This window comes from Miscanthus floridulus, chromosome 4 (assembly GCF_019320115.1).
Source record: "Miscanthus floridulus cultivar M001 chromosome 4, ASM1932011v1, whole genome shotgun sequence".
Taxonomy (NCBI): domain Eukaryota; kingdom Viridiplantae; phylum Streptophyta; class Magnoliopsida; order Poales; family Poaceae; genus Miscanthus; species Miscanthus floridulus.
Genome location: NC_089583.1, coordinates 116,358,287 through 116,371,225, shown reverse-complemented (window position 1 = coordinate 116,371,225; position 12,939 = coordinate 116,358,287). Strand labels below are relative to the sequence as shown.

At 51.1% G+C, this 12,939-nt stretch overlaps 2 protein-coding genes and 1 pseudogene across 10 annotated transcripts; all 3 read right to left on the bottom strand.

Annotated features, from left to right (window-relative positions):
• Positions 1-584: 584 nt before the first annotated feature.
• Positions 585-2,949, bottom strand: LOC136552790 (uncharacterized). The gene is made up of 2 exons (XM_066544362.1): positions 2,228-2,949; positions 585-1,033 (listed from the first exon to the last, which is right to left on the bottom strand). The coding sequence occupies exons 1-2, from the start codon at positions 2,610-2,612 to the stop codon at positions 873-875; spliced, it is 546 nt and encodes a 181-aa protein (XP_066400459.1). The 5' UTR covers positions 2,613-2,949; the 3' UTR covers positions 585-872.
• Positions 2,950-5,649: 2,700 nt separating this feature from the next.
• On the bottom strand, positions 5,650-8,859 carry LOC136552788 (uncharacterized). 9 transcript variants are annotated; one of them, XM_066544353.1, is made up of 8 exons: positions 8,448-8,859; positions 8,215-8,358; positions 7,947-8,124; positions 7,543-7,807; positions 6,685-7,442; positions 6,406-6,507; positions 6,039-6,328; positions 5,650-5,945 (listed from the first exon to the last, which is right to left on the bottom strand). In XM_066544353.1, exons 3-5 carry the CDS (start codon positions 7,956-7,958, stop codon positions 7,315-7,317), a joined length of 405 nt encoding a protein of 134 aa, XP_066400450.1. In that variant the 5' UTR covers positions 7,959-8,124; positions 8,215-8,358; positions 8,448-8,859; the 3' UTR covers positions 5,650-5,945; positions 6,039-6,328; positions 6,406-6,507; positions 6,685-7,314. The 9 variants fall into 9 exon arrangements, with proteins under 9 accessions (XP_066400450.1, XP_066400452.1, XP_066400453.1 ...); XM_066544355.1 differs by having other exon boundaries at positions 8,215-8,338; XM_066544356.1 differs by lacking the exon at positions 8,448-8,859 and having other exon boundaries at positions 6,039-6,146; positions 6,230-6,328; positions 8,215-8,434.
• Positions 8,860-10,069: 1,210 nt separating this feature from the next.
• On the bottom strand, positions 10,070-12,181 carry LOC136552787 (cytochrome P450 709B2-like; annotated as a pseudogene).
• Between the last annotated feature and the right edge of the window lie 758 nt (positions 12,182-12,939).

The following is a 12,939-nucleotide window of genomic DNA, read 5'->3' as shown; positions in this document are numbered from 1 at the left end:
TAACTAGCGAATCTATTAAAAAACAGCAAGGAAACCCTACCAATCTAAATAGATTTTACCGATAACTAATCCGTATCAAAATTTGTATGAGATCAAGTTGAACCGATGCAACCGTACAAATTTTGATAAGAATCGAAGGGTAACTTGTATCAGTAATTGTAAGAGATACGAACCGAACCGATGCAACCTTACAATAACGGATGATAACTAACTTATACAAAGCTTGCAAGAGGTCAGACCTAACCGATGCAGCCTTACAAACAAAGTATAAGTCATGACGGATACTCACAAACAAACCGGAGGTCGGACCTAACCGATGCAGTCCTGCTTACCAAAGAACTCGCCGAAATCTACTCTACTCCTACGCCTAAGGGGTGGTGTAAGGCGAAAAAGTAAAGGTACTTGTTTGTTTGATCGATGAGAGATGTCTATTACAATAGCCTGGGGTTCAATATTTATACTCGAGGCTTGACTTATGAGTCCTGGTCGAACAAGACCGGTTACAAAACTTGGTAAAGAAAACAAAACTTTCTAAATTATGGTAACTTAGATCTCCATCTATCCATTCTATGAAGTTCGTCTTCTTGCTTCATGTCTTGTCGTCCCTACCGACGGGCCTATTCCTTTGAGATGATGACATCACCTTATCCAGTCGATTCTGATGGCAATTTAGTTAGCCGATCTGACGGAATATTTTGGCTTTCCTTGATAAATTCCGATCTCAGGGTCTTCCCATCCCGAATCAAATTTTGGTATCAACAATAAAAAGATGATGAAGTTGACTACTATGAAGTTCTTGACGAACTCGATTGAGGAGAATTTTAGGAGCTCATCTAATACCTATGCTTGAAACTCTCATCATGATCAGATGCTTACCTTATGCTATGATAGGCAAGTGGAATTAGGGAGCACATTATGAGCATATGCGCTATGGGTGATGAGCAGAGCCACTTCGAGCTTCCATTTCTAAAGGCTTCCATGTGCACTTCATTATGACTTCGCTGGCAGTTCAATACAACCCCTTCAAAGTCAGCTACAACACCCAAAAGGGGAAGTGAGCATTCTAGAAATTTGTAAGATAATGTGCATAATAGGAGGAAAGGAAGAAGGTTCGAGAAGAAAGACATGGCTAACTTTGTTGGTTTTCGCAAGGGTAGCAGCAAGCAACCTAAGAAGAACTCCAAGCTAGTGAAGCAGAGACCAGTAAAAAGTAAGAACAATGGTAAGAATCATGTTTGGAATACTAATGTACGTTAAGTCTACAATCTCTACAAGTCACCTAAGCATATGCCAAATAATTCTACCGGATTTGTGGAGTGGCTTATGATGAAAGTTAATGATGTTGCATCATTTATTGACGAATCATTCTTAGCTAATTTCCCCTCAATATTTGGATGGATTGAGCCAGATATCACCATGCACATTTTCAATTCATCATAGGTATTCAATTTAGTGAGAATTTAAGAAATGAAGTTTTAGAGTTGTTGGTGGGAATAAAGTCAGTGGCTTGAAATCTTGAGACGACGTTCTTTATGTTCCTATTTGAAAGATAAACCTTATTTATGATTTTGCATTAGTTTACATCATGCACCAAGCAAAAATAAATGGGCATATATTAGCAGGGCTACATGTATAGAATAAAAAATAAATATACATATATTATAAATGAATACAAGGCTGAAATGGGTCTCCCAACTCATGGATGAGTTATGCATGGAATGTAAGAAGTAATTAAAGATATTTCAGGCCACATGATGCTAAGGAAGTGCTTAATCTTAGGTTGCCATCCATGGCGTCTTTGGATGCTATGGCCTGATATTATGAGCGCTCTAGCATGTACTCAGCGAAGAGCGCTTACAGACTAGCAAAGAGATGAAATGAGGAGAACAATGGCGACAATCTTCTTCTTCATCCACAGAGGGGCGCCCGATGTGGTCTACTGGAGAATCCCAATCCCTCACAAAATCCTTATATTCAACTGGACGGTTATAATGGTTTAGCTACACAAGTGAACAAAAAAGGGCGCCAAATCATTGCCAATGATTCGTGCGAGATATGTGGACGTGAAAGTGAATCTACTACATGCTCTAGTAGTAAGATGTAATATAATGAGTTAAATGCACCAGAGGTCCATTAACTTGTGAGGATGTTTCGGTTAGGTCCATCAACTTTTAAAGTGCCTTTTTGGGTCCATAAACTTTGTACGCCGTATCAATTAGGCCCATACCTCTCCACGTTGGCTTCTCAGTGCTGATGTGGCATGATGACGTGGTCATGCGGACGTGCAGGTGGCTTCCTCCGGCGGCTGCTTGCTGTTTGCTGTTTGCTGTTGCTCCTGCTTGCTGCTCGCCGCATGCTCCTGCTTGCTGCTTGCTGTTGCTGCTCGCCGCCGCGGGCAAGTACCACCACGAGGACGGCGAGGACAGCGACACCAGCACCGACGGCGGCAACGACTCGGACGGCGCCGGCGAGGACAAGGACGCCGAGGCGCTCTGATTCGCGGCAGGGCTCTGATTCTCGGAACTGCATGGACCCGTGCTGGCCGCGATGCTGCTCTTGAAGGGCGACGACGGGTGGGCGCGGTACACGGCGGCGGACGCGCTGGCGTTCATGGCGGCGAGCCTCGGGAGGCCCGGTGGCGGGTAGGGCGGCGGCGCCGGCGTGGGGACCGGGGTAAAAAAATTGACGGGGGCATGAGCATGAACGCTCGGTTCTGAAGCGACAGCGAGCCGCACTCACTAGATATATATACGCCTGGCCTGGACAGCATGGACGACCGGCGCACTCCGATCCTTCTCCAAGTCTCCATATATGCATTGCCGTCGCAGGTGGTGGGTGAAGCAATAAAAGCTGACCGCCCTGCCGGCCGGCTGTCGTTGTCGCATGTGTATATGGCCGGTAGAATCGAAGGCAGTAGTACCTGCGCGCACGTACGTACGTAGAATCGAAGGCAGTGCCACACTTGGCCTCGCTCAGGGGCTTCTTCAAGACGTACGTACGTACGTATAGATCGATCATACGTGACGACGACGATATCGATGGCGCCGACGATGATGACCGTGCCGCCGCCAGCGAGATCAGCGAGGCTGCTAGCAGTGGCGGGGCACGTGCGTTCGGCGAGCGTGCCGTGCCAGATGCACCCGCTGCTGGCGGACGTGGACGGCCGCGAGCATAGCCCCACCCACAAGGACTGCCTCGACGAGATGGACGCCTTCTTCCACGCCACCGTGGCGGAGCTGTTCGCCAGGGCCAGGCAGACGAGCCTTGGCCTCGGCCCCCATGACGTCGACGTGCTGGTCGTCAACGTCAGCACGTTCCACCCGGCGCCGTCGCTCGCGTCCCGGATCGTGCGCGCGCACGGCATGCGCGATGACGTCGCGGCCTACAACCTCTTCGGGATGGGATGCGCCGCCGTGCTCGTCGCCGTGGACCTCACCCGGAGCACCATGCACGCGCGGTCCCGGTCCCAGTCCCCGCGGCGCCTGACGTTGGCGCTTGTCATCTCCGCGGAGTGCATCATGCCCAACTGCTACGCCGACGTCGATAGGTCGATGATGCTGGGCCTGGACCAGCGCCATGATGGGGTCGCAGGGCTCGCGGGGCACGGGCACGGTGGGGACACCGGACGGCGGGTAGTAGACACCGTCGGCATGCACGGCGCTGGCCTCCTTGCACCAGGTGCCGATGTACATCCCGCCATCGCCGTGCATGTCGCCGGCCCTCCAGGTGCCGATGTACTCGTGGCAAGATGTAGCGGCCGTGGCATGTACCCGTCGGCGAAGTCGCCCTCGTAGGTGGCGCCAGAGGTCCAGGAGAACTTGAGGAATTAAAGGCGGCCGGCGCGCTGGCGAGTCGGCGACTAGTGCAGTAGTGCTCCGGTGGTCCCCGGCGCCGAACGCTGACGCGCATGAACAGTGCGTGCCGAGGGAGCCAGAGAGAGGATGCCCTTGCGTGATTCCGCGCGCGAGCATCCACCGATCGATGTCGTGGGTTTCCATTCCATCAGCGCTGGCACTTGGCACTGGCCACTGGCCACTGGCAGGGCTCGTGGGCGGGAGAATGGCGGCCGGCCGAGGCCGACGCCGACCTGACGTGGGCATGCGCCCCGCGCGCGCATGCGCCTCCAGTGGCGCCCACAGGCCACAGGGGACGCTTGTGAGTGACCCGGCCCTGCACGGCCGCGGCGCCCACGTGATGGCAAGCTAGCTCCCGGCGGTTCGGTCGCTAGCTGCCAAACGGCTAAGTAAGCAAGCAAGCACCACAGGCCCAGCGGCTGGCCGGCCAGATGCAGCAAGGTGAGGTGGTGAGCTGCTGGGCTCGCTCGACCAGTCGACCTAGCCTACCACCTGTCCGAGCTGCTGTACCGCTGGCACTTCGCCAACGTCGAGTTCTTCCCCGCTGACATCGACGCCGTCCTGTCCAACGACCTGTCGCTGGGCACGTTCCTGGCCCTGCCGTCGGGGTCGTCGTCGCGGACGGGACCGGGGTGGGGGGCGTGGAGGCGTTCCTGGCGAGTAGCAAGCAGGAGCATGCGCCGGAGCAAGCAGCGAGCAGGAGCATGCAGCGAGCAGGAGCAACAGCAAACAGCAAGCAGCCGCCGGAGGAAGCCACCTGCGCGTCCGCATGGCCACGTCATCATGCCACATCAACACGAGAAGCCAACGTGGACAGGTATGAACCTAAGTGATACGGCGTACAAAGTTTATGGACCCAAAAAACCACTTTGGAAGTTGATGGACCAACCGAAACCTCCTCACAAGTTAATGGACCTCTGGTACATTTAACTCTAATATAATTATGCTAGAGCTCTGCAGGATGTATGAGGGGGTTTTGGTTTTTGCCGGACGAACTACAGTGCGTATATCATGCACCAAGCAAAAATAAATAGGAATATATTATCAAGGCTACATTTATAGAATAAAACAAGAAATATAAATAGATAATAAATGAATACAAGGCTGAAATGGGTCTCCCGATGGCTAGCTGACCGGAAAAAGAAGACCCTCAAGGCTGAAATGGGTCTCCCAGCTCATCGATAAGTTACACATGGAATGTAGAGGAAGTAATTAACGATATTTCAGGCCACATGATGTTAAGGAAGTGCTTAATCTTAGGTTGCCATCCATTTGCGTCTTTGGATGTTATGGCATGATATTAAGCACTACGTCAAATATCATTTTCAGGGGCGGCTACAGTGCATTTGTAGGGGCGGTTCGGCCAACCGCCCCTATGCAAGGGTCTCTACAAATCATGCATTTGTAGGAGCGGTTCCCAGACCGCCCCTACAAATCTATTTGTAGGGGCGGCTGATGTTACCAGCCGCCCCTACAAATCGAATTGTAGGGGCGGTTGGTACTATAGCCGCCCCTACAAATCAATTTATAGGGGCGGTCTGGGAACACCAGCCGCCCCTACAAATCGATTTGTAGGGGCGGCTACAGTACCAACCGCCCCTACAAATGATTTTTCCATAAAAAAAATTTTAAATTTACAATTCAAATTCGACCAGAATATATATTTTTCAATTAGCATTAAAGATAAACAAGTAAACTAACCAACCTGGTTCTGCCTTAAACTATGTCAGATATATTTACATATGGAGCAAACCATTTTTATATGGAAAGGGAATTTTCATAATTTCGTCAAACATACCATAGCCGCACACAAAGAACTCAGACTAAGAAAAAAATAGAAATACAAGGTAAGGCAGATTGCATCATCTTTGCCTTAAACCACTATAGGAATGTATAGAAATTACTGAGTACACCAAGTTCAAATAGTTGTTGATAGCATAGAGAAAAGCAGGTACTGCAAGAAGAACATTATTGCTTTACCAGTCAACAATGTCATCATATTCCTCGTCATCTCTCAGTTCATCTGCTCACTACCCGTGTCAGGCATACAACTTTTGTTGGCAGGGCACCTCCAACTTGGTATACGAGTTTCTGTTCACAAAAATTCAAGTCAGAATTGAAACAATAATAATATAGACATTGTCATTATTCTACTAAAATCAGTCTAAAAGTGCTTGCTTGTACCTGCATTTGCACCTGCTGCTGTGCCTGCAACAGGATGCTTTCTTGCTCTGGCCTAGGCTGAGACGCTCCTTGGCTTGCCCGCCTAACAGTAAGAGTCTTGTCTCCCATCTTGATGCCATTAAGAGCAGCACAGGCAATGTCAGTAACATTAAGATTCTGGTACACACAGAAGGCATATCCCTTCGAATTACCGGTTTCTCTATCCTTCACAAGATCAAATCCACGCAGAGGTCCAAAGGACTCGAGCAACTCCCGCACTTGGGCCTCAGTGAAGTAATATGGTAGACCACCTACAAAGTAATATGGTAAGGATATAGAAGATCAAATAGGAACAAGTGAAAAAAAATTAAGCTATCCAAGTAATTACCTGCTCATTAGCAGTTGGAGGAAGTCCACCCACATAGACACGCCGAGCATGTCGCGTAGCCTGTTGTGTCATGGCTTGTGGCTGAATAACAAGGGGGTTGAACTGATGCAAGGCAAGCAAAATTAGAAAGCAACAAACATGATCAAATAATACAAGATACAAGTGTGTCCAAGAAACAAGGACAGTTGATTATCAAATTTGGATGCCAGATCATGACAGAATGACCATTCATGGTTGAAACTCAAATTAAAAAACCCAAAAAGGAAACACATGGATTACCTGTCCAGCAGCCAAATTATACAAGTTTGGAAGCACCCCAACCTCGGTAATAGGAGCAGTGACACCGGCTCCTCTAATTAGTGCACACAGAGTTCATGGCGCTGATTCATCCATAGAGTTCTTATCAGAGGGAGTACTGAACCTAGACTCCCAAGAGTCTGGTCATTGTGTCCTAATTTCTAATATGCTTAGTTGTTTAGGGCAGTGGAAGAAGGCCAGAAGTTACAGGACGTTAATAAGCAAGCTAGGATTAGTCAAGAAACCTGGATGGAGTTACATCGAGCTGGGTGGCTAGCTGCTCTATGTTTGTAGAAAACCCAAATCCCCATTCTGCTGAATCATACAAGATGGCATGAGTTCTTTCAGGCGCTTTTGGACCAGGCTCGGTTCAGTTAAGGTGGAAGAATCAATTCTTCTTATTAGCTCAAGTTCAATCTGTATTTTGTGTAAAAAAAAGTTCAATCTGTATTTCTGACATGGCATGCTTACAAGATACAAAAGATGTTTCAATCATTATTTGAGCACATATGTCCAGAAATAATTGCCATATAAATTGAATAACTATAGACAGTTTGGCTGAATATCATAATGCCTTATTATATGTAGAAACTTGTCATATAAATTGAATAACTATAGACAGTGTAAATGTAAATAATAAATGAAAAAAACTTGTGGGAGATAGTCATATGTAGAAACTTTGTTCTGTTTATAGTCCTCTAACTGTTTTTCATCATCTATTAATTCAGCCATCTGCTTATCTACAATTTAAGAAACAATTTAAGAAATTAGGGATACATGAATCAGTATTACAATGAAAAGGATAGATGACACAAAAGTACATATAGATGACAAATTTACCTTGTGGGACATAGTCATATGTATCAACTTTGATCTGTTTGTCATCTTGTAATTGCTGATCATCATCTATTTCACACGCTTGCTTATCTTCCAATTCAATAATTGGAGATAATTTCTGGATGCTTGGAGATGCAGGTGAAGGTATTGGATCACTATTCAACTTTCTATCTGAATCCAAAAATTCTGGTTCAGAACATTTAATTTTCTTTGAGGGTCGATTATCAAAATCCTCGACAGCACTTGATTCATCAATATGATCCATTATCTGAAAAAACAGCAATAAACAAAATATTTAAGTCAAATATGTTTGCAGCAATAACCAAACTAGAAAAAAAAACAAATTTCACATATTACAATGAAATCACGTATTGGCCAGCAATAACCAAACCATTAAGGAAGCTAACCTTGTCAAACATGTGTCTGGCGAGACCATTGCTCAGCTCGTCGAGATAAGAATTCGAAGTTGACGTGTCTACAGCAAGATCAGGTGCTCGGTGTCTACAGCAAGATCAGGCGCTCGGCGAGATCAGGTTATGCTCGGCGAGGCGCTTCTTTGCTCGGCGAGATCAGGTACTTGTTGTGCTTGTCGAGGTTATCCCAAAGGCACCAGCATTATATAAGTACGAAAAAAACCAGATCGAATTCGAGTCGGACGTGGAGTTCGTAACTTACCATGGATTTGATTTCTCGATTTGATTAGAATCCAATTCCGACTCCATCGGCCAACACGGCGGCGCCTGCAACTCGAAGAATGTGGAAGCTGGGCAGCCGGGATAGGAAGGTGGAAGGCCCGGATCTGGACGCGTGTGTGGCCGCCTGCTACGTCCGGGACGAGCGGACGGCCGGACGGCAGGATTATTGGAGAAGGAAGAAAAAAATCCTAGAAAAAAGGAAAAAGGAGCAACCTGAATCGAACGCATCATGGAGAAGCAAGTCGATTGCGTCCGGACACGGCAGAGACGGATGTGCCTCGCGTGCGAGGTCCGGCAAGCAGCGACGCCAGAGGATGGAGCAGGGCCATGGACGGCTGGCGGCGGCCGGGAGGCCGACGCAGATGTGCCGGCCGCCAGGAGGAAGAGGCCACGCGCGCGCAGACGCACCTAGGGTTTCGATGTTTCATCGAGCCCAGGAGCGCACGCGAACCGGTGGGAGGAAGCCGCGTCGGGGGTGGCAGCCTCGGCAACGGCCACCTGCGGGGGCTCGCTGGCGCCCGTGCGCCGCCGTCCCGCCCGCGCCGTTCGCCGGCCGGTGCACCGCGCCGCGAGAGAGAGGGGAAGGTGAAAGCAGAGACGGACGAAGCGAGAGAGGGAGCGGATGGGAGAGTTTTTTTCCCGATGAATAGGGGGAGAGGTATATTTGTTGTACAAGTGATCTGTAGGGGCGGCTGGTGATTGAGCCGCCCCTACAAATCGTAACACCAGGGCGGCTGGTGAGTGAGCCGCCCCTATAAATCGATCCCATTTGTAGGGGCGGCTCGTATTATTAGCCGCCCCTACTGTGTCATTTGTAGGGGCGGCTGGTCTAGTAGCTCCCGAGCACGCCACTGTAGGGGCGGCTCCATCACCAACCGTCCCTAAAAAAATTTATTCCGTTACTAAAAAGTGTTTTTTACGTAGTGAAGAGCGCTTACAGACTAGCAAAGAGATTAGACAAGGAGGAGAACAGATTGGCAGACAATCTTCTTCTTCATCCACAGAGGGGCGGCCAATGTGGTCTGCCTACGGGAGAATCCTAATATCCCGCACAAAATCCACAGCTGGACGATTATGAATAGTGGCTTAGCTACACATGTGAACAAAAAAGGGCGCCAAATCATCGCTAATGATTCGTGTGAGATATGTGGACGTGAAAGTGAATCTACTATGCATGCTCAAGTAGGAAGATGTAATTATGCTAGAGCTCTGTGGGATACTGTGAGGGAGTTTTGGTTTTTGTCAGACGAACTACAGTGCCTGGATGGTAGCAAAATTTGGCGGCCATAGCCGAACCAACACAGGTCCTCACATCTCTATCATTTGATAGTGGCAAAATGGCTTATCCTGCTATGGTGTACCCCTGGCAGGTAAGAAATAGTACCACTCATAATAGCATAAAATTCACATGTGCTGAATCCATAGTTTTCTTGCGGAAGTATTGGTTGGAACTGGGTGCTGTAAAGCATCACCAAGGAATATCTCATCTTAATGGCAAGCAGCCATTGGCTGATTCCCTTATAGGTGGACGTCCTGAAAAATAGATTGGAGAAGGCAGAAATTCTTGTATGCAGGGAAAGCATCACTCTAGCGGGGGAATGGTGTCAACAACATGTTAGACCGACTACGTCGCAACGGCTAACTTACTACAGAGAGAGGGAAGCCACAATTCTACTTGGCACTTCACCATCGCGGAGATCTAGGAGCTGGGAGAAAATTCACCTTAGTGGAAGGTGATCTTTACGAAGAGAGTGTAATTGTGCAGCCCACAAGCCCGCACAACTGACAAAATGAAATAGGCATGCAACTATGTAGTGTTTCAGTGTGCCAGCGTGTGTTGAGCAAATTGTTGCTCGGGATTATATAAACATTATTAATTTTGAGTAATACATAACTTTCTTTTCCTCACAAATAACAAAAAAGAATACAATCTGTCACATCTGGCGCACTCCATGAAACCTACAAGCGCCTGAGGAGCATGGGGAGCCCATGTCTGGGCTGCAGGGTGATCACGTCCATGGGCGCGTGCACGTATTTGGGCGACAGCTTGAGGGCAAACCTCTGCAGAATCATGGCGACCACAGCCTTAGCTTCGATCATCGCAAAGTTCTGCCCAATGCATGACCTAGGCCCACCGGAGAATGACAGCAGCGCATTGGGGTGCTTGGCCGCCCTCGTCACTCCGTTCTGGAACCTCTCCGGCTTGAACTCACCGGCGTCCTCGCCCCAGACCTCCTTGTCGCGGTGGATCGTCGCGATAGGGATCGTGAAGATAGCGCCCTCAGGTACCCGGATGCCACCGAGGTCGAGGTCCGATCCCGCCTTCCTCTGGATCAGGGACACCGGGCCGTACAGCCGCAGCGTCTCCAGGAGGAACATGTTGACCAAAGCGAGCTTGTTGAGCGCGTCGCCGGTGGGGACCTCGTCGCCGCACTCCCGCTGCACCTCCTCCCGGAGCCTGTCCTGCCACTCCGGGTGCGTGCTCAGAAGGAACGCGGCCCAGGTGAGCAGGTGGGAGGTGGTATCGTGGCCGGCGAAGAAGAAGGTCTTGCACTCGTCGATGATCTCGTCCATGCTCAGGAGCTGGTCGCCGCCGTGCTCCGGCGCGCAGGCCTCCAGCATGATCCCGAGCAGGTCGTTCCCGTAGCCGGCGGTGTCCTTGCTGGCGAGGCGGGCCTTGATGATGTCCATGAGCATGCCCCGCACCTGCTTGTCCAGCTTCCATGTCCTGCGGTTCTTCTCGGTCGGAAGGTACCTGAACACCGGGATCTGGACGTTGAAAAAAGTGGAGAAGGCCAGGAACTGGAGCTCCCTCTGCGCCAGGAAGACCCGTTTCCCCTCCTCGTAGCTGCTCCCGAACGCCGTGTGCGAGATCACGTCGGCGGTGAGCTCCTCGAACTGGCTGCTCAGCTCGACCTCCGCGTCGCCGCCGGCCTTGGCCTGCTGCACCTCCCACCCGGACATCATGGACAGAGCGCAGTCGGACATGGTTGCTGTCATCATCTGACAATTGCCCAATGAAAGCGCACGGCTCAGCAACTAACTTCCCACACGTACACCTATGTAGTACGTCTGACTTGAGAACGGGTGACGGAGTGAGGCGTACACGCTGCCATACCTTGAGCTTATCCATGTTGAAGGCCGGGTGCACGACCTTGCGGTGGCGCTTCCAGTCGTCGCCGTCGGTGAGGACGAGGCCCTTGCCGAGCAGGCGGGTGACTGTGCGGGTTCATGAGGTTCTTGGGGTAGAGCCCGGTGCGGTCGAAGAGCACCTGCCTCACCACGTTCACGTCCGCCAGGCACACGTTCGGCGTCGCCCCGTTCCAGTACACGAACGTCCGGCCTGCAGCACAACAAGACCGTCAGCAGCGTGATCAATCGAGCCACGAGCGTCGCGTGGTGTCGCGTCAAAGCAGCGGCAACGAGCTGGCGATCGATGGATGTGTCACGTACCGTAGAGCGAGATCCACTTGCGGTGGTGCGGCTGCACCATGGGGATGAAGTCATGGTCGCCGACGTCCAGCGTGACGGCGGCGCCCTCGGCGCGGAGCCGCTTCATCTCGCCGAGGTTCCCGGTGAGGAACCTGTAGTCCGGCCCGCGCACGCCCTGCGCACGCAGCCTCCGGATGATGGCGTAGGGGCGCCAGACGAGGTGCACCAGCGCGTTGAACGCCCACGACGCCAGCACCGCCGCGACGGCCGCCACCACCATCCAGGCCAGGCCCATGGCTGCCGCTTGATCACTGTCTGCCCTGCCGGGTGATCAGACCAGCTCGATCGATGGAGACTGCTCGATTGCTCGTGTCTGTTACTCTGTTTCGTGTGGAATGGCGAGTGAGCGGAGGCGGGGCAAGTATTTGTAGCGCGTTTCTTGGCCGGTTTGACCTCCCCCACCCCATCGGCAGGCACGCAAACGCAGTCGTGGAGCCGGCGCCGCAGGCCCGCACGCGTGGGTGAGGTGCTCGCGCGGGCGCCGGGCGGCGGTGTCCTCTCGTCGTGAGAACGGGCGTTCTCCGCTGGGGCCCTGCCGTCCACATCGCCGTGGTCCATGGAGAAAAAGTAGGCCAACAAGCCTTTGTCGCGTTCGCGGGTCAATTTGGGCTGGATATTTTTTGCGCCTAGGACTCCGTGTCGGGTGACTGATTCCCATCATCATCACGTGTCCAGTGGCGCCATCGGTGGTATTCAAATCGTGAGCAGGAAACGTTCAAATCGTGAAGGTGAAGCGATTCGGGCTCATTGGTGTGGTCAAACACGATGATTGGACGGGCGACGGCAGAGGAAGCTGCTGGCACGATTTTTCTGTTTGGCACGGCTGCCTCCAGAGGAGCCGGAGCCTGTTTTAGAGTAGCCATAAATTGTGGCTCCTTTCAAAACATGCTCCGGCTCCTCTGTTTTTTACTGAAAAACGGCTCCTCCAAGAAAACGTTTAGGCAGAGGCTCCTCTGGAGGAGCCGGAGCCGGAGCCGGAGAGGAGCCCTGCCAAACAGGTAGTCATGGAGCTCTGGTATGGCTCTTGCAGAAGAGGCTCTAGCTCCGGCACTAGCTGTATCAAACACTTGTGTGCAAAGTGGCTCCTCCGGCAGAGTAGTCATGGAGCTGGAACCATTTTGTATAGTGGAAGTAGGAGCTAAGGACCCTGTTTGGAGGAGCTTCTAGAGGCTCCGGCTCCGAGACTGTTCATGCACTGTAGCACAGAGTTGGC